General features: G+C 36.8%; 1 protein-coding gene across 9 annotated transcripts in view; it reads left to right on the top strand.

Moving 5' to 3' along the window:
* Positions 1–20,046, top strand: part of CNKSR2 (connector enhancer of kinase suppressor of Ras 2) — a gene marked incomplete at its 3' end in the record, with an annotated part of 219,235 nt that overhangs the window by 136,445 nt on the left and 62,744 nt on the right. For 7 of the 9 annotated variants that reach the window (XM_080377571.1, XM_080377569.1, XM_080377565.1 and 4 more), the window contains 2 exons: positions 515–604; positions 2,208–2,422. In XM_080377571.1, the coding sequence (XP_080233697.1) occupies positions 515–604; positions 2,208–2,422 (305 nt within the window). The remainder of the gene's footprint in view (positions 1–514; positions 605–2,207; positions 2,423–20,046) is intronic. The other 2 variants (XM_080377570.1, XM_080377567.1) reach the window with 1 other exon arrangement.

The raw sequence follows: 20,046 nt of genomic DNA, 5'->3' as shown, positions 1-20,046 counted from the left end.
AATGCTACAAAAGCAATTACATGCAGAGGTTTTCTTCTTTCTTTCTTACTCAGTCACTTATGGATCTTTTAAGCCCACCAGCAAAGATGCCAATTGTGAAGGTACTCTAGTGATGTGGACACATTTCTGTTACCAATAATTCACATGTACTTTAAAACAGTTCTTTCCATGTGAGTGCCAGCGGCTTCCAGAATAAGAAATAGATATCGTTCAATGAAAACTAAAGTAATTTGAATGCATTTGTCAGTCTCAAACATCAGTCCAATGGTGATTTTGTAGGGCACCGGATTTATTTTCTAAACTTAAAAATTCCATTAAATACTTAGCTGCTTCTTGTCTGTTAAAGAAAACGGAACTCCTGTCTTAACCTTTCGTTGAGAGGCGATGCTGGATCCTCTTTCATAAGCAACCCTGTAGAACAGCAGCTTAGCACGTAATTTGTTCTTTCTTCTAAAGAATATTAGTTTAATGCTGCCTTATGGTGCATGATCTCAATTTTTTCCTCTGTTTCCAGGGAAACTAAGGCCTATTTCTATGCCAGTAGAATATAACTGGGTGGGGGATTATGAAGACCCCAATAAAATAAAAAGAGATAGTAGGAGAGGTAAGTGATCTGAACACATATCTTGTACAAGGCATTATGGGTTTTATCATGCTTTAAGCTATATATATCAACCTCATTTAGCTGCTTCCTTAGGTATATATTTTTGTGAACCTGCTTTGGGTTCTTCGTTATCTATACTTAATTTTTTGCAGAGCCTTGGTTAGGATTGAGGAAGTTGCTCAGCCAGGCAAAAGAAAATCATGACTGCAAAGCCCTGCAGTTTGGCCTAACTTTGTATTGGCATTTCATTGATTCAGCTGTATTATCCAGCCTATTTTGAAACTGGCCTTAATTTTCTGATACTAGAGGACAAATGTATGGTTATTGCTGATAAATACTGTTATGTTTAAATGAGAATTATATATCATATTTCTCTGTCTTCGTAAGTTCTTTTTGGATGAAAAACATTCTAGAGCAGCATGGGGTTCACCTCAAAATCATTGAGGATAAGTTCTTCAAAATTCTGGTTTGTGAGGCTCAGATACATACCTTCACATACAGAATGATAACTTCTGACATGGCTATTGTTGCCGAGGTACAAGACATTACACTGATGATAGATATTTAGATAGATAGATAGATAAAAATATTAACTAAACGTTCAGTAGGTTTCAAAAAATGAAACTATTAGGAATGACTAAGAAAAGAATACAAGATGAATTAAGTATTCTTGTGCTGCTGTGTTAAGTTCTTGCCCATGGTGGGGGTGTGTGCGGTTCCAGTCTCTTCATCTCTTAAGGAAAACAGTATAATTGAAGGTTTAGGAGACAACAAAGATGATCAGATACATGGAGTCCTTCCAAACTGGGGTCAGTTCAGTGGGCTGGCCATTATCAGTTTGGGAGAATTTAGGCAGGACATAATAAAGGTTTATAAAATCTTGTGTGGAATGAAGTAAGGAGATAGGTTTGTCACTTTTGCAAAAGAAGACGCAAGAGACATCAAATGTCTCTGTCCAGTGCTGGTTAAAAAGAAGAAAGCTGGCTCCTCATGCAGTTTGGGTTCAAGCTAAGGAACCTCTTACTGTAGGAGGCTGTGTATGCTAAAAGTTCACATTAATACAAGGAAAGACCAGACAAGTTCGTGAAAGACAAATCTGCTGAGGTTTCCTAAATTCACAAACATTGCTTCTGGCTCAGGATGTCCCTCAGCTAGAAGCTGGTAGATGCTGGAAGAGTATTCAGGGAATGTATGGGTGATACGGTGAACAACCTCAAATGAATGTTCAAAGTAAATCACTTTTAAATGCATGGCACCACAGTCGTTTGTATTCGTTAGAATCTTGTTTAAACAAAAGATTACAGATATGTTCAGAAGTGTATTATTGCTGTGTTTTTGAAAACTCAAGACAAAATTTATTGATGTGGACCTTCTTTTGTATTCTGTTCCTTGTATTGCCAAAGATACCAGAAAACTGCAAGAACCAAAAGATTCTTTCTTATTATATCCAGACCAAAGAAACAAACTGGTTTTTTTAATGGAATAGTCTTGAAGAGTTAAAATTGACAGTAGATCTTAGCAAGAATATTATATATTTGGGAAGCAGGATTAACTTACATACAACAATTCACAATGATGCTTTGCATTACTTTTCTTTCAACAGAAAATTCATTGCTTCGCTATATGAGCAATGAGAAAATAGGTCAAGAAGACTACATGTTTCAAAGGAATAGCAAAAAGGATACTGGTAAAAAGTCCAAAAAGAAGGGAGATAAGAGTAGTAGTCCAAGTCATTACTCGCTGTTGCCTAGTTTACAAATGGATTCATTGAGGCAAGAAGTCATGGGCACATCTGGACCAGAAACTGCTTTGTACCACGTGAGTAAAAGTATTAACAAAATTTGTTGTTCTGTGTTTGTGATGAGAGACACTGTCTTGTTTTTTATAGTGGTGTTGAAACCTTTTTTTGGACTGCTCCAGTTGCACTGGTTCCTATTCTCAAGACAATAACTAGATCTAAAAGAAATATTTTAGAATTCTTTATTTTGTGGTTAGAAATGTGGGATGGACACCAGTGTTTTATCTCCTTTAACTAGAAGATGTCATGCTTGAAATGGAGTGTAGTATCTCTGCCTTGACTTACTTGTTACTGATGGAAAGGGAAGAAGCAGCAGTTTCCAGACTGGCTAGAGACCTTTCCAGCATCTATGTCACTGCAATATGCTAAGTCTTATTGGACAACCCCTTTACTACAGGTACTTGAAAGGCCTGATAATGGCAGGAAAACTTGTGGGAGGCATTTGATTTTCCTTTGAGATAAGGGGAGCCCTAATGCATGTAACTGTTTTTAACATATGCCCCTCAATAACTCAAGCAAATGTGAAGGAAGGAATTCTGCTGAATAGATATGAAAGGTAAATTGCAGTAACTTGCTAGTTTTCAAATGTGTCAAGAAAACAGAGTTAGAAGATTACGGCGTATTTTAGATATGATATCATGTTCACCCCATAAAAGTATTTACATTTTAGATCTTAGTAAAAGATGTCATTTTAGGGGAACATATATACAGTAACTTGTATCTGTACAGGAAAACACTAGAAATAATTGAAATTATCTTCATATACTAGCAAAGAGTATGTACTTTGGACTGCCAGTGTCTAAGGGAGATGGCAGTGTGGGCTTGTCAGGAAGTCTGCTGTGAAAAACTGGCAGGTGGAGCTTCACTAAACCTTTAAGAGACAAGTAACTTGGTTTCCTGTTGTAAAACATCACTATGGATTATCACATTGTAATTGGTGTAGATAAATTAAAACTAATGGAGCCTTTACATTCTTTTACACCATCTGAGTGCTTGGTCTACTGGCTTCTAAAACTCCTTAGTGTGCTGCAGTATATAGGTGAGTGTGATAAATTCTAGAGATGTTATTTAATATTAAAAGTAAGCGCTTGTGGTGCACTTGAATTAAATCAGGACCCTAGATTCAAGAACTGTCTCCTTTTTCATTTGTAGTGATTTAGGTATGATGACCAAAAAAAATTTCTTACATTATTATTTCAGATTTTACTTTCATGCTCTTTGTAAGTTGTAAATCTGATAGCAGAAAGATTTCCATTTGCAAAGGTGAACTGATATACAGTGTTTCTGTAATACATGGAGCCAGGGAGATGGCAAGTGTCCCCAAACTGTCCTCTTCGTAATATCTGCTAGTCTTTCCTAGAAGGAATCTAATCAGTGCAAGAGCCCTTGAAATCAAATATTTACAGAACAAAATAGAAAAGTTACTTGTGTAATGGGGGACTGTAAAGAACAGTGTGGTAAATGCACAACACTCTGCATGTATTGAGACAATACATGTCTCTCAATAACATTTCTTTGTTAGTATGTGTTAAACTCCTGACACTGTGCAATGAGAACTTTATTTTTAAGGTGCCATCTTTGTTTTTTCTTTGTTTCCTCTATTACCCGTTATGTCTAGTTTCCAAATTGTGTATAAAAATAAATGATGTACACAGGAACTGGAAGATTCTTCAGAATTCTAGTGTGGAAATTAATAAGCAACAGCAAACTTAGAACTGACAACCAATGTTTTTCATGTATTTTGCATACCCATCCACAAACGGGTTAACTGTTAACTCCACAAATTTGACCACTCTCTGCTAATCCTTTTTGTGCATCGTTACCTTTGAAGATGTCTCTCTATATAGTGCCATTAAATCTTCAGCATCTTTGGGGAAGTTTAGTGGGAGCTTATTTATTTATAAAAATAAATAAAGTTTATTCATTCTTCAGAATACAAGTCAGTATTGATCTGCTAACTGGCTCTGAAGCAAAATGCATGAAATAAACAGAAAGAGGAAGCTTAGGCCATTGATTTAGCCCTGGAAAATGGGAAGGAGCCCTCCGTGAAGCATTTACAGCTCTCTGCAGCTGAATATTGTTGGTCCGATTGCTGGAAGCCACCTGGCTGCCACCATGCAGTACAGTTCCCTTCTTGAGGTGATGGCACCTAAGCATACTGGTTTATGAAATCCTAATCTACTTTGCAGATGGGGCTATATGTCTTTGCCACGTAGCAGAACCAGAAGTTTTGTAATAAATTGGACAGAACTTTTCTTAAAATCTTAAATAAATAGTGCAGTGAGCGGATAAAGACAGGGAAATACAGATAAAACACAATGAACTCATCTGACTGCAGTAAGTTTAATTTTATTAAATTATAGATAACAAATAGGACAATGCAAACATACTTTATGATCAGATTGCATCTTAGAGATCACTAAAAAGTGTCTGTCCTATTAGAAAATATTTTTTTACAAGCATCAGCTACCTAGTACACAAAGACTTTGTATTATCTGTAAATGGGAGTCTCTGGACGAGCATGAGTTCAGTGCAGAGGAATGGTGGTAACTCAAAAAACTGCACTAATAGTAGTGAAAGAGAGTGGAATTTTTGATTTGGGGTTTTGTTTTGGGTCTTTTTAAGATGTCAGTGTTTTCATCATACTAGAATATCAGGTGAAGAGAGAATACTCTCTGTGCTGCATACCACAAGCCAGTAGATTTTCCTGAAGTGCAACTCCTACCAGGTGGCTGTAGTTGAACCTGTACCTATAGTGCCTCAATTATTTGTATTGGATCCCAGTACTAGAGATTACTCCACCAAGCTTCTTAAGTAGTTCCAGTCCCTGGTTGCTCCTGTTAAAAGTTTTCACCTGTTACCCTGTGTTTACCTGGCTTCTATGTCCACCCTTATTTACAAAGGTACCTTTATCCTCTAAGTTTAAAGGTCTTTTTTACCAATTTTTATCTCTCAATACAGGAATGTAAAGGTTATTATTAAATAATTTTGAAGCTTTCTCTTGCTTAAAAGAAATAGAATGAGCAGCCTGGGTTTGTCGTCAGAGAGTGTGTTTTCATATCTTTTCATTATTCTCATAATTATTTCGACTCCTCTTATTTAATCATAAAGTAACCTAAGTATCCTAAGCATCCTTCCTGAAGTATGTATGCCAGAACAGGACATAACTTTTCAGGAGTTGGATAGAAAGGTAATATAACCTTTCTTTCCTGTTCGCTAGCTCTCTATTTAAATGTCTAAAGGATTGGTTGCCCATATTAACTATAGACTTGGAGTAGGAGTATGTTTATTGCTTGGTTTTGGTTTTATTTTTTCTGTAATGTCACTTCTCCAAATCACTGCTTTTATACATGGTTCTACAGGGAAAAAAAATCTTTGATCAAAAAAATACACTAATGAATTAAATTACCATGAAAGAAATGGTATGGGTTTGTCCTGTAAACATTAAAAAGTTACCATGGTAATTCAGAAGTGCATGGTGGTTGTTTATTTGCTAAAAGTTATTTTTAAAAATACCAGCAGATTCAAATTATTACATTCTGAAGTGGTCACAAGAGTGTGATAGTGTAGGATTTTCCTGACTGTCAGTATGCTAAATTTACATAAAATCACTGGGTTTAACAATGTTTATATTTTTGACCTGTCCTTACAATCAATAACAGTGTGGTCAAGGGGGCATTTCAGTTATGGCCTTGAAAAGTGAACAGCATTTACTTGTGGCCACTGAACATAACTGATGTGATAGCTGATATAATAGCAAAAGAAAACCTCATTTTTGTGTTATGTCTGTGAAGTAATCATCTCTTGCATCCCCTTACTATATTTTTTTAATCCTTACGTACAGAGTCTCTTCACTGCTTTGCTTTGTTTTGTTTCCCATTCCAGAAAGTGTTTCCAGTGTATGTTGATTTCTAGCCAAACTGTTGGGTTTGCATTTTATTTTTCTTCCTCAGTATTGCAGAAGAAATACCAACACAGTGGTAATGTTGTTATTAAGCCAAGGCAAACCGTTTGAGTTGTTGCTAATCTAGTGTGCAAGCAGGTGTTCAATATGATCTGTTACTGTAGGTACAAAATGGTGGAGTTAAAATTGTCTTGAACCCTTTGGGGCACAAGAGATGAAAGCTCTGACACTTGATTATAGTTTTCTAAGTTTGTTATGTTATTCTGTATAGGAATTTCCTTGCTATGCTGTGCTTTCTTTACATTTCAGGAAAGTAACAGTGTTATTTAGTGTCCTGAGTCAAAAGAAGTTCCACAACAGGTGGAATAATCTGCTTCTATCTGGATCAGTATAACTTTCCCTTAGTCTAAAAACAGCATTCTATGGGAAGAAAAGGTTGCAGCCTATTATTGTATGTAGTAGGGAGTTATACAAGAAAAAGTAACCTTGCATACAAACTGTTTCCAAACCTACGCCAATAAACTTACATTACTGACCTTGTTCCTTCTCCCTCCCTGCCTCCCATCCCTTTGCCTTTTCCAGTGTATGCTCACTTGTTCACATGTATTTAGCAATACCTAATGACTTGCTTGTCATAGGAAAAATGACAAAAAAGTAACAGCTTCTCCATTTTGTTTTATAATCAACCAGCCTATTTTAAATTGTTCAAGTAATTACAGTAGTTTGCTTGGTCATTTTAATTGTATTTGAAAATGAAGTAAGTTTAGTAGCAAGATGTACCATTTAAATTTCATACATCTGGAACAAGTGGCTCAGGAATGGATGCAGGAAAGAAACAAAGGATTTGTTCCGTGGGGATTTTGCTGAAACTGCATGTGTAGATATGTACACATGCACTATCTTTAATGTTCCAATTTTACTTTAAATAAAAGCCATCATTGGAGGGGTTTTTTGCTGCAAATTCAGTGAAGTTGGTGCACCTTTGGCAAACTTATTTTTTCTTTTTTAGCAATGTATAAGTTTCCATGTGATTGGAGCACAGCACAAAGTCTTACCATAATTAATTTCAGTACTTGGTGCAGTGAACACCTACAGAGAGCCAAGCACTCTCATTTCTACTCTGTCAGTGAGGACATTGAGGCAGTGTTGATGAGGGATTTGGCCAAGGTTAAAATTTCAGTTGTATTTCTCTACCAGTCCTTGTGAGGTTGCCTTATTGGTCCAGTTCAGTGGGTTTGCTCAGCAGAGTTGGTGGGTCTGCATCAGTCTGGGCATGGAAAGTTCAATTAGTTGCAACAGTGATCTTCTTGAGCATACTGTGAATGAAGAAGAATTGCTTATGGACCTATTGCAAAAATCCGGTTTAGCTAATAAGGGAAATTGGAAAGGAGACAGTAAGTTTTAAGAAAAATAACTTTTCTACTTAAATTATGCATATATCCAGATATTTCTTGCCTCCCAGCCAGCCCTCCAAGAAAAAATAGAGCAAAATGATTTTTAAAAGATCAATTCAGAGTGTATGTATTTAGGTGTTCTTGATACAGAGGAGAATTCACAAAAAACTTGTGATTTTGAAAACTTTGAAGTCTAATTCAGGTGGTTGATTTTTCTCTATATTCCTATTCCTTTCGGCAGAAAGGCTGAAAGGAAGGAAAAAAAGAAGGTATTAGAACATAAAGTACCTACATTTTTAATGAAAACTATTGAATCAATCATATATGTATTTATGAAAGCTTTTAATTGCAGTGCTCAGTAACTGGCATTTATGGAAGTGCAGAACATATATGCATATTAGGTTTCTAATAAACTTGTGCAATGAGGAACCCATTAATTTGGTGCAAAAATCTGAATAGAAATGGCTTCTAATAAGCACTACATACTGGAAAACTAGTTAAAAAAAAAAAAAACAAAACCAACCAAAAAAAAAAAAAAACCAAAAAAAAACCAAGTGAAAGCACCCTAGTGAAAAACTAGCAGTTATTATAATTGTAAGCATTACAGTATTTAAAGAATTTCTTTTTGGTTAATTTTTGTTATGGATATTTGTAATTAAACAAAAATAAGCTCATAGAGAAAAAAAATGGCAATCAATTGCACAGCTTTTAAGTAGGTGTCTGAAATCTAGAATATCATTGTACCATTACAACAGATGGAGTTAGTACATTTTCTTCTTCAAAATGTTTGAAGTCCAACTATGGCAGTATTTAAATATCAAACGCCCCCTTTTCCTTTCTCTCCTCCCTGAATTCACAATTATCTATAATTAGACTTGTAATTACTATAGACTAAAAGTCTAGCAGTTGATATCAAAGTCCAGTTTAACCTAAATGCATAGTAAAAAATATTTTCCGTAAGTATTTCCATAATTTTTTGTTATACATTTGAATTAGTATTACTTCTTCTCTATGGTCTTTCAGCTCCATTTAAAAATTTGTATTAAAATATTACTGAAGCTTGCAGAACAATTACAGACTTACAGGCATCAACCATATGCAAAGGAAATTTTAGACTCCTTCTTGAAAATGTACTTATAAGAAATACTTGATTTAAAAAATTGTGTTAAAAAGCACTGGCATTTTTATATTCCCAGCGAACAAACTGCACTGGACTTAAAGTAACTGTCCAGAAATTAAATGAACATCATGAAAAGTTTTTGAAATATTTCATAGTTGTGAACATTTTCAGTCTATCTATTACCACAGTAAGAAAGGATTAAAAAGCTTGTTTCTCTGCTGCTTTGCTTCATATTAGCCCTTTACAGTCTAAATGTGATTGTCCATGCACTAGCTGCCACGGGAAAGGTAGGAAAACACAAACCTCAACTGAAAGTTGCACATACATCATTGAAATTTCACAAGTGAAAAAATTGTCATTTTTTCTCTATGTCTAGTCTTCTTAAAAATGGCACTCTCAGATTGGACTCCAAGTAGGTTCCCAGCTGCCTCAGTAGAACAAGTCCAATAGTCTGAACTGCTGTGGTGCCCTAGATCTTCTCAAGAACTTTTACATTTATGAAGGTCCAGCATAATTTGGCTCTGGTGAAAGCTAAACACTGGAATGTTCCTCTCTGGAGGTGACTGGAGTGTTGATTACATTTACACCCCTTTTTACTGTAGGTTGCACTGGTCGTATCTCATATTAGTTTCTGTAGCCTCATGGGGATTTAGGACAGCACTTTGACCTGCTCTACTTAAAGTCCTTGTTCACTTTCCCATCAATAAGCATGTAACAGGGAAATACGGCTGTGACAGTATCTAGGTCCCTGTGTGTGGAAATGGAAGGAGCTCACCATTCTACAGTAGAAACAGCTGAATAGGCTTACAAAGTTATAAAATAATCTGATTTGGAGTTCTTTTAAAAGACTGAAAGTCTATTTAGAGGCAAAAGTGCTACTAAAATGTTTCATATAATAAAATGCAGAGTAGAATACCCAATTTTGCTATGAAGGCATCATGAGCTCCTAGCTTGTATCCATTTCTCTTGTCAGTTCTCTCTAGTAGGGTTCAGGTATAAAAGACCTTTTGCTATGAAAGACAATTGGAAAAAACAACAATTAAAAAATTCAGTAAGAGCAAGATGGCTAAGAGGAAGAAACATAATGGAAAATTCTTATCTAGTTGCCTTCATGAGCCTGAAATACTGTCACGTCTCACAACAATATTCATCCCATTGACCATAGGCAGCTTTGAATGCCTACACATTGGTGTATGTTGGGTTTCTTTCAACTGGAAACTCATGGGTTTATGTATCTGATTCAGACAGAAAAGCAGTATCTCTCATGTTCTCAAGCTCAAAAAGAGGTTCCAGCCCTTGGCCAGTGAAGAAACAAAAAGAAACCTTCTAAATGATACTGTATGTATTCTTTCCTTTGAATACAGCACTTTATAAATGCAGTAAGTACAAAACAAGTAATTAAAATAGTGTTTATGTTGTTAAAATCAGTGTAAGAACTTCATCTAGGCCGTAAGTGAACTGTGCAGCATATAAAATGAACAAAATGGTGAAACAGTTAACCAATAACCAAAATGTGCCTTACTCCATAACATACTTGTGACAACTGGAAGTGATTGGGATAGCCATAAGATCATTTTGCTAAAAGGTAAGTCTTGATATTCCATCCAGGTTTGGTAAAAATCTGTTCCAAAATAAATCTTCTCCATTTCTGAGAGAAAAAGCAAAAGAGAAACTGCATATAAATTCCTTGCTAATTGAAGATGGCATTGTATTATTTTTAGACTAGTGCAATCAATGTAGAGGAACAGAGAAGCCTTCTGGGTCTAGTCCTCTGCTATTGCAGTTAATCACCTTCATTTAATCCTATTCAGATAAGTTTTAAACTCCATATTCAGACATGGTCTGAATTGTTCTTGCTAATGATGGGACCAGTAAAAGGTGGTAAACGGGGTGAATGGTTGTCATAATTCCAAGAAAAATGTTGGACAGAGCAGAGGAAAGAGAACAAAATTATAATTAGCCTGCCAGCAAGAGAAAGGCATCATTCCTAATGAATTTGCTACAGAAAAAAATATTCAAATGCCTCAGAAATCAGCATATAGTGCATAGGATAATAGGATAATTTAGTCTGGGAGGGACCTCAGGAGGTCTCTACTCTGTTCTTTGGCTTAAAGCAGGATCAGTTCTGAGGCAAGACAAGGCTTTTCAGGGCTTTGCCCAGAAAAAGAGAAAAGTTTTTTTGTCGAAAACCTCCTGAGATGGAGGCTGCATGAACTCATGGCCAACCAGTTGCACTGCTTGGCTGTCCTCATGGCAAAAAAGTTGGAGATGAGCAATAAAACAGATTCCAGCAGTAGCTGAGAGGATAGCAGCTTGCTTGAATTTAAGGCATAGTTTCTGTTGTTTCATTGCTGTTAAGCTAGAATCATCTTATGAAAGTGCTTCAGCAATCTCACGTTTGTTTTGCCAGTTCTAGACCCTCCATTCTTTTAACTCAAGACTGAAGAGAGTGGATGTACATATGCAGCTTTTATACCTGAGTTCTGGTTAAGCATACATTTTTGGAAATAGTAATATTTTATCTCCTCAGGAGGGACTGCTAAGTTCTTGTAATTATATGTAATATTATCTGCATTGTTCATGAGGAATATTATTCCTGTCGCAGATGAGAGAATATTTTTCACATCTGCATTGCTTGTCTTTGAAAGAAGCAGTTAATTCCATGAAATTTCTCTTATTGGGGAAGTGGTTGCCAAAATGAAATTTAAAGGTATTTGTATGTGGGATATTTTACATCTATTTCTATATACTCTGTCATTTTTTATTAAAATCCAGAGTTGACTATTGCAGCAAAGCAAAGTGCTCCGGAGATGAGGTAAGATTGGTTTATGGGCCTTCATGAAGCACAATTGGACTTTGTTGTGGAAAATTTTTATTTCAAGCTTTCTCTATTACCTTCTTTCACATATCACCATAAGGGAAAAAATGACCTGTTATAATTTCTTTCCATGACGAAGCTGGGGAATTCTTTGAAAATGAGAGAGTTACTGTAAAGGTCATCTAGTCCAGCTCTGCCAGTCTAGATTTATTCCTTACTGCGTATGATATAATGCTCTGAAAGTGTAATTTTACATTGTCAAGAGATGTAGACCAATAAATCTCCCAGCTCAGAACATTTCCTAATTTCCTTTCACATCCCCCTTGGTGGTTTGTTTTTTTTGGGTTGTTTTTGTTTTTTTTTTTTTTGTTATCTATTTCAATTAATCATTCCTGCTTGTATCTTTCTTTTATTATCTGATATGCCTTTGTAGGTATTAACATTGTTTGTACACCAGTAAGCTACATTACCTGTAGCTGGTACAATCACAATAGCACTGTTGAAAGATATATTTTTTTAATGTAGAATAAGTGGTTTAGTCCCTCAGTTATTCCACTTTGATAAAGAAGGGATTAAATGCAGGATATTGGAGCAGAGAAGTGTATGTCAGGCATTGCACAGAGAGGACTCAGGATGAGTTATCACTGCACTATTATGGGAGTGTCACATCTGTGAGAACTTAGATCTAGGTCCTGACTTCTCAGCTGGCTCCTCTCTGAACTCCTTTCTGCACAAGGGAGGTATCAGGACAACGTAAGTGGTGAACCAAGGACACTGGCTGGCATGCATCGTGAATGCCAAATTCTAAAAAAACTTGTACTGAGTGGTGAAAATGTTGTTTGAATTAAGGGAGCGCAGATGCCCATTTCAGAGTACTTTTTTATCAAAATGCTTTGACAAGCAACACAATTGTTTCTGAACAAGTGATTTTTTTCAAAGTAGTGATTTTGACTCTTCGGGAGTCTCTGCCCCATTCCTCTGCCCTTCTTATGTTGTGGTGGCCCTTGGAGCCTATTGCTGACACATGATGTGGGAGATTGTATGGTTGCACCTGTGAGGAAAATGGCTCATTGCAGCAGTGTGGCTCCTGAACAGAAGCTGTTTTATTAGGTGTTTCTATTTTACTGGAAAGAAGTGCTTGTTGTTTAGTGCCTGATGTCTGAGTCAGCCAATACACCTCCACTACTGTGCCGTGGAGGGAAAAAAAATCCTGGTTTTCATATAAAGATAACTGCTTTTTGTCCATTTCTCAAGTATATCCTTTTGCTTTCAGATTAACCCAAGTAGGTAATATTTCTAACACTACAGAATTCTGACTTTAGAAATGAAGTGTAGAGCTAATTTTGTAAGCTGGTTTGTACTGGTAAGGTCAGCATAGCCAGCACAGAAGACCTAATGTTATCTTTCCCCACCTTCTGAGAAGTGCTGTTTCATCTTATGCTTAGAGGAAATTTTACTGAATTCGAGCAAGTAATGGACTTTTATCCTGGAGTGAACTGTTCTTTTCCTGCCTTAATTCATAGCTGCAATGGTATGAATTTTAACAGACTGCATAATAGCTGAGGTACAAACACTTTTTCCCTCATTTCCCCATGGAAACTGCCCTCTGTTCAAAGTCAGAATGAGTTTTCCGTTTCTTTCACTGAAAGAATATTATGCCCAAGTGCTAACAGAGAATAGCTTGCAAGAGTATATCTGCCTCAAAGCAAAAGTCTGTTTTCTCAGGTCTGCCCTCGTTCATTACAGAGAACCTACCATCCCCTGCACTTTTCTCTGTCACACAGTCAGAATGAGCAATATGAAAGATATCATGCTGAGGGACACAATCAGAAGTATTGCTAACTGCTCCTACAGAAGGAGCTGGGTATGTGCAAGCACCTCGGTGTTGTAGGGTGGCACGAGACCTTTATTTTAAGCTGAGGATTTTTCATCTAGAAAGACCATGGGCCTGATGCAAGATTTTGTTAATGCCCTGGGGCTGACTTCTGTGGTACTTTACAGTAGTTTTCAGTTTTCTCCCCAAAAGGTCCAGGATCAATTCCGTGCAGTGTCGCAGACCACCTCTCTAATCTAACATAGATCACTTGCAGAAAGCTTCCTAAATCTGCTTGGATACTTTTATTATTTTAATGTCTAAATAAGCATACAGAGGAAAACTTATCATTCTCATGAATAAGTCAGACATTTCCTAAGCAAAAACAGATTTTTCCTGGAGGAAACAGCATTGTTTGAAAGAGGTTTGCTTGACTGTCTGATATCTGCTGGAGGCGCAACATGGCAGGGCACAAGCAATGCCTGAGGCTTCTGGGGTGGCTCATCTCAATGATACTTTGTGAAAGGATGAGGGGCAATGGACATAAATTGAAATACAGGAAATCCCATGTAAACATAAGAAGAAATTACTTTTACTGTGAAGATGGTTTAACTGAAGCAGGTTGTACATGGAGTTTGTGGAGCCTCCACCTTTGAATATAGTAAAAACAAACTGGACACAGCCCTGGGAAACCTGCTGTAGTTGACCCTGCTTTGAGCAGCAGGGTTGGATAAGATGATCTCCAGAGATGCCTGTCTGCCTCAGCCGTTTTGTGGTTCTCTGACTGGTCCATTCTCTTCAGTAATAGATTAAACTGGGAATTGCTCTGTGGTAGACATTGAAATAAAGGGTTAAATACTATTCTGTGTTAATTAAGTTTCTTTTCCTTTTTAAATGGATGCAGCTGAAACATACATAGTGATGGAACAACTGATGCATCTTGGACTTTTTCCATTAAAGAATACATAAAGTTTTTGAACCCTCCCTTTCTCTCTTGGATTACTTACTGTCAATAAAAACAGTGTGGGAGGTACCAAAATTACATGTTTCACAGTAGATGTAGAGCAGAAGAATGATCTCAGAATAAATTATTCTAATGAACAGCACTTGTCTAGTTTAACTTTTTATCCTCATTTGCTTCAGGCAGCTATGACAAGTGCTGCAGTTTTTGTTCTGTCAGTCAAAAAGACAGTGGGGGAATATGAGAACTCTCATTTATATTTGATATTGTCCAGAAGTTCTACTGCTTCAGTTTTTCAATTAGAGTCCCGTGGCTTAATGGCTAAGAAGGAAAATCTTTCCCTGGTGGTGGAAATCAGAACCACTGTATATTACTTTCTCAACATGGCCTGAAGATTTAGAAAATGTTCTGATTTTTCTAAGTTTTGCATGCATTATGCTAACAACTTTGCGCAAACAATTTGCACTAGCTTCTGCAACTGAAAATTTTCATCCAGCTAATGTATCATTTGCTGCAGAGCCCCCCCCCCAGATTACAGGAGAAGGTTTAGGGATGGGAGAATGAATGAGAATCCCTGAACAGAAGAGCTGTGCTTGCTATCACATTTCAGACCAGCACAGTTCTGTCATTAGCTAGCGTATTCTTCTTGGATAAGCAGCTAAGGAACAGTTATATGAAAAGATTAGACATTTTTTATATTGTCAGCCCTTGTAGACTTATGTAATAAGGAGAGCATCCTGCACAGATAATGTAGCCATTGCCTACAACAGAGGCAGCTAGAAAGTTGGCGGTTTCAAGGTCTCAGGCTATGTTTGCTACAGTAAAAAGCTCTTGGCATATAACTCTTAAGACACATACTGTTTCTTTATCCTTGTGGTCATGAACAAAATGCATGCATTGGGAACTCATGGTCAGAGCTCCAAAAATACAGGAACCCAGTTAGAGCTGTGACTGTGCATGATAGATGGCACAGCCGTGTACTGTAGATATAGTATTTCCTAGAAGCTGTTTGTAAAGCTACTGTGGGGAAAGGAGAGAAGGAGTAGGAACAGGAACAAGGCCATTTGTTGTCAGGTAAATGTAGAAAATTATGTCATCTGAAATGGACTTCTTGGCTGCTGCTGAGAAAACTATTGCATTGCCAACTTTTGCAAATACACATTCGTTTAGCCTTAGTATTGAAACACCTTTTTGCAGCTCTAAAAAAGAAAAAAAAACCCAACAAACAAAACCAGGGAGGAGGAGGAATATAGTGTGCAGGATAACATACCAAACCATGAATTGTGGGATCTGTTCTTCCAGTGACTGTTAGTATGTCTGTGACTCTCACAACCCATCTGACAAAACCAACGATTCATGCTTCACTGTGTTTGCAGTACCTACCATTCAAAAGAGAAATATCTACAAGGTATTTAGTATAATGATTCTGCCTTACTTGTTGACATTATTTTGTGTGTACTACAAAAGCTCACTTTTTAGAAGTTTGTTCATACGTAATGTTCACGCTGTGTTTTAGTATTAAATGTCTTAGCTAGAACCTTTAGTGGATGTTGTGCTTTTAAACCCACACATATTTTTATTATAGAGTGTGCTCAAGAGCAGTGCGAGCTGTGCAGGGAGAGCAGAAGCATCTGTTAGCAAAGCACCAAAAGGTCAAGATTTGATTCAATAAATTTTGCTTTGGGAGGCAAGACTGAAGGTTTCAGGGCATTGTTAATCAACTGTGACATCCTTTGTCTGTAAATCACTTTTCATTCCAACTCACCATGGATTTATGAATTACTCATATATGATGACTGTTTTGTCATCAGCCTCTGACTTTAGCATAAGAAATATTTCTGGATCTGCTTTCATAAATCCACTGCTTTGCTTTTGTATTAGATTTTCTCTCACATGGACCATCCCATTTACTGCGTTTGCATTTTACCTATCCAGAGTGGTGCCCCACTTTTGGAAGGGTTGTGTAAACTAGAGCTCGCAGCATATTTAAAATACTTTATTCACAACTTAGTGCTGCTTGGTACCAGTTTGGGGCAACCACATAGTTGTAGCTGCAGATAAATCAGAGAATGTTGAATGTATTAAAAGTTCAAAATTCAGAAGTAAATTATTCAGCAAAATATAAGAAGACAATACAGTAGGATTTGGAATAATCTTAGCTTTTGTATTGACAGGAGCAGGAATATTTCCTAAAACACCCTGCATGACCTGAAAAATCAGGTATGCCAAGCATGAGGTTTTTTGCAGATAATCTATTAGCAGTCTCTGAACCCCAATCAGCACACAAAACTATTCAAACAAGGCAGTGAAGTCTTTGCCTTCCTAAACAGGATCATAACTTAGAGCGTAGTTTTTCCTTATCCCACATTTTAGTAGGTTCCCTTTTGAGTGTAATTTCACCCACAGATGCTTCATTTGACCCTTAGCCCTGGTAACTGATTCCTTCAGAGCATCAAGTCATGTCTCGCCTCTTCTCTGCTGTGCCAATAAAAGTCCCGTGTGGCTAGCTTCAGCTCTCATTCCAAAAACTGCCTTGCAGATGCCCTGTGTGGACTCAGCTAGCTTCAAGACCTAGCTGACTATAAATTGTAGTCTTCTTGCTTATTTTGAGGGCTAAACATGATAACAGGTCAATACCTGTTCCTGGGGTAAACAAAACAGCTGTTGTGATTGAAATTCTGCCACTTGGTTGGCAGGTTTCAAACTTTCTGAGCTGCCAGAGGTCTTTGCTCATCATACCTTTGTAAAATAGACATTGAAAGTTATATTTTCCACAAATATCCATGGAAATAATTAATACTATCTATCACTATCTCTTAATGGAGATTAAGCAAGATGGTAAACAAAAAAATTTTGGAAAAATCCTCTGTTGGGAGTACCCTTAAGCATGTTGTTCATAGTGACAAATAGTGTGACAGTGCAATATAAATAGCTTTGAACTTTCCCCCCTTTCCACTATTCTTTTTAGCCTTAAAATTTTAGATCTCAACACACCAAATGCAAAGAAACATGTATATGTGGTGTATCAAAACTATGAAAACAACGTTGCTGGTGTTCTCAACGTATTGAGTGTGAGAGATCAATCAAATAATTGGCAGCACCAGCTTTCATTTTTTTCCAGATACTGTCTTTTCCATCTGCGGGAGAAAGTTTCAGTAATCAGAAACGTTACAAGCTACTCTACTGAAACTAGAGAAGGTTATCTTTGAGTGACAGAGGGGAACTGTCTGACTGTAAACAGTTCCTTAGTATCTAAACTTGCAGCTTGAGAAAAATTGGATTCAACTTGAGCTCTCAAAAATCTATAAAGATACCTGTCGTTTTCCTTCCCAATCAGACTGAGCTCAAGTTCAGGTAAAAGCGTTAGAGATTATTATTATTTCCATAACCTGGTTTTTCTTCTAACTTTCCAAAAATGAGCAAGTGGCAAATCTCTGAAGAAAGAAATAAGCACTGGGAAGAGGATTTTAGGAGGCGTCAAATTTAGTACTAATTGCTACGGCCAATCCAGATCTTTAGAGAAGCTTCAGTTATGGCCCTTTTTTTTTTTTTTTTTTTTTTTTTTATAGACCTACAAATTCTGCAGCCATGGAGGGGTTCATGTAACTATTAGAATACATCTGCTTTTTGGACAGGGATGTCACGTTCTCTTGGTCACAGGTGGAATTTATATTAGAACTTACAGAAGCTCTTATATAGGAAAACTTCGACCCCAGATCTTTAGACTTCCTCCTCAGACTCTTCAAAGTTTGGCAAAATAACCAGTCCTTCCAAATCAATAGTTTTATAACCAGTCTGCTTGTCTTTTACTTTTATTTGAGGTATCAACTGGAATACAAATTTTCTAACTTTCATCATAACATGAGTTTTATCAAATATTAATCTCTTCTGATAGCAGTTTCACTGCAATTTAATATTGGTATTGGAAGATCAGTTTATTAAATTTCCTATTTGGCATGAAACAAATAAATTAATTGAAATGTAAATTATTTAACACTTTTCTTTAAATACATTTTTCCAAATAGAGAGCTATCAGATTAATACTAATAGTCTCATTTTGAGGCTTCTGAATGCTATTGAAGAACTTTCGGTCTTGCTTCCCTTCTGAGCAAATACACAAAGGTGCGTATCCAACCAAGAATGGATACTTTATCCCAAGAGCTGAAAGCAGACAGAAACCTGGATAACTGAGGATGAGGAAAAAACTTAACAGTCTCATTTCTGGAAAATCTTGTCTTGTACATACAAAGATGCTGATGTGTGATTGTGTGCAAGCAGATATTGTTGATAATACCATCTCTATGTGACTACTTTCTTGCAAAACAACCAAATACAGTTCTAGGGCGTTAGTGACCTCTTTTGTTAGTGTGAGCCTCCATCTGGAAGTTTTTTACTATGTATTACTGTGCTATAATCCTGTAAGCATGGAAAGGCATACCATAGGGCGGATTGCTCTTTACAGCTGTGCCATCTTGTGATGAGCTTTCAGAACTCTGTCAAGCGTTTCGAAGAGTGTCGAAGTAAATATAACGCACATAGCAAGTTTGGTAATGAACAGTTGCAGGGAAGAGGAGAACTGTTACGGTTCTTCCTTGCACAATGAAATCTCCCTTGGCTGATGGGATGTGCAGCTAACCCCTCAGAAAGGCAGGGCTACAGGCAGGCTAGCACCTTATTAAAAAACCAGAAACATAGCAAAAATCCCTTTAATAAATGATTTTATGTTCCTTTTGAAATACATGTGCTTTGGAGCACTTTCGCTGATAGCAAAGTTAGACATATATATATATACCTAAAATGTTTATTTGATATTCTACTTAGATGTGCAATTGTCAGAGGGCTTAGTTTAGGTATATTATTAAACACAACAAGCCAAAAGGCTCGGGGTATTCAAAGGAGTCACAAACAGCAAGTGACACCTTGCTTTTGGTTAATGAAAAGTTTTGCTAATTGTATTTTGGGGAACTGAAAAGCATATAATTCACTATATGATTAGCATATAATTCAGAATATGATTAAACAGTTTCAAATGTTCTTCAAGAATGACAGTTTCCATTGGTTAAAGTATTCCATTTCATCTTTTCAGTGACAGTCCTGTTTCCATTTTATTTATTATTTTGAGTTACTAACAACTTTCTTTAATATAGAATGCTGTTTTCGATTTCATTTCATGCTTGATCTCAGAATTAGTAGGAAAGGTGAGTTCTTTGAAACTAGGACAAATTGTATGTGAAAGCAGTTGCTCAAAGCTCAAGATCTATCAGAATCAAAATGCAGTGAACATATGTTGAGATCTGGCCTTGTGCGTGGGTGATTAATCAGTCTTGCAGCAAACTTGCTTTAGTACAACTAGATTTCTGGTTTTGGTGTGAATCCATAGTTTTAGGGTTCATGGCATTAAAGAGAAGTATTTATATGATCTCCATATTTGCCACATCATAGAATTAAGCTGTAAAAGGGGAAGAATTATGGTGGCTGACATTAGTACAGGTCGCTTAAAGAGCTTGTGGAATTGGAATCTCCCTCTTTGGAGGAGCTGGATCTAGGCTGGAGATGACCCTGAAGAACATGATCCAGCCTTGGCTTCAAAGCAAGCCCTGCTCTGAGCAGAAGGAAGGACATGACCTCCTTCAT

This window comes from Falco punctatus (assembly GCF_963210335.1).
Source record: "Falco punctatus genome assembly, chromosome: 2".
Lineage (NCBI taxonomy): Eukaryota > Metazoa > Chordata > Aves > Falconiformes > Falconidae > Falco > Falco punctatus.
The sequence above is the reverse complement of the archived record's forward strand: the minus strand, read 5'-3'. Positions and strand labels throughout refer to the sequence as shown.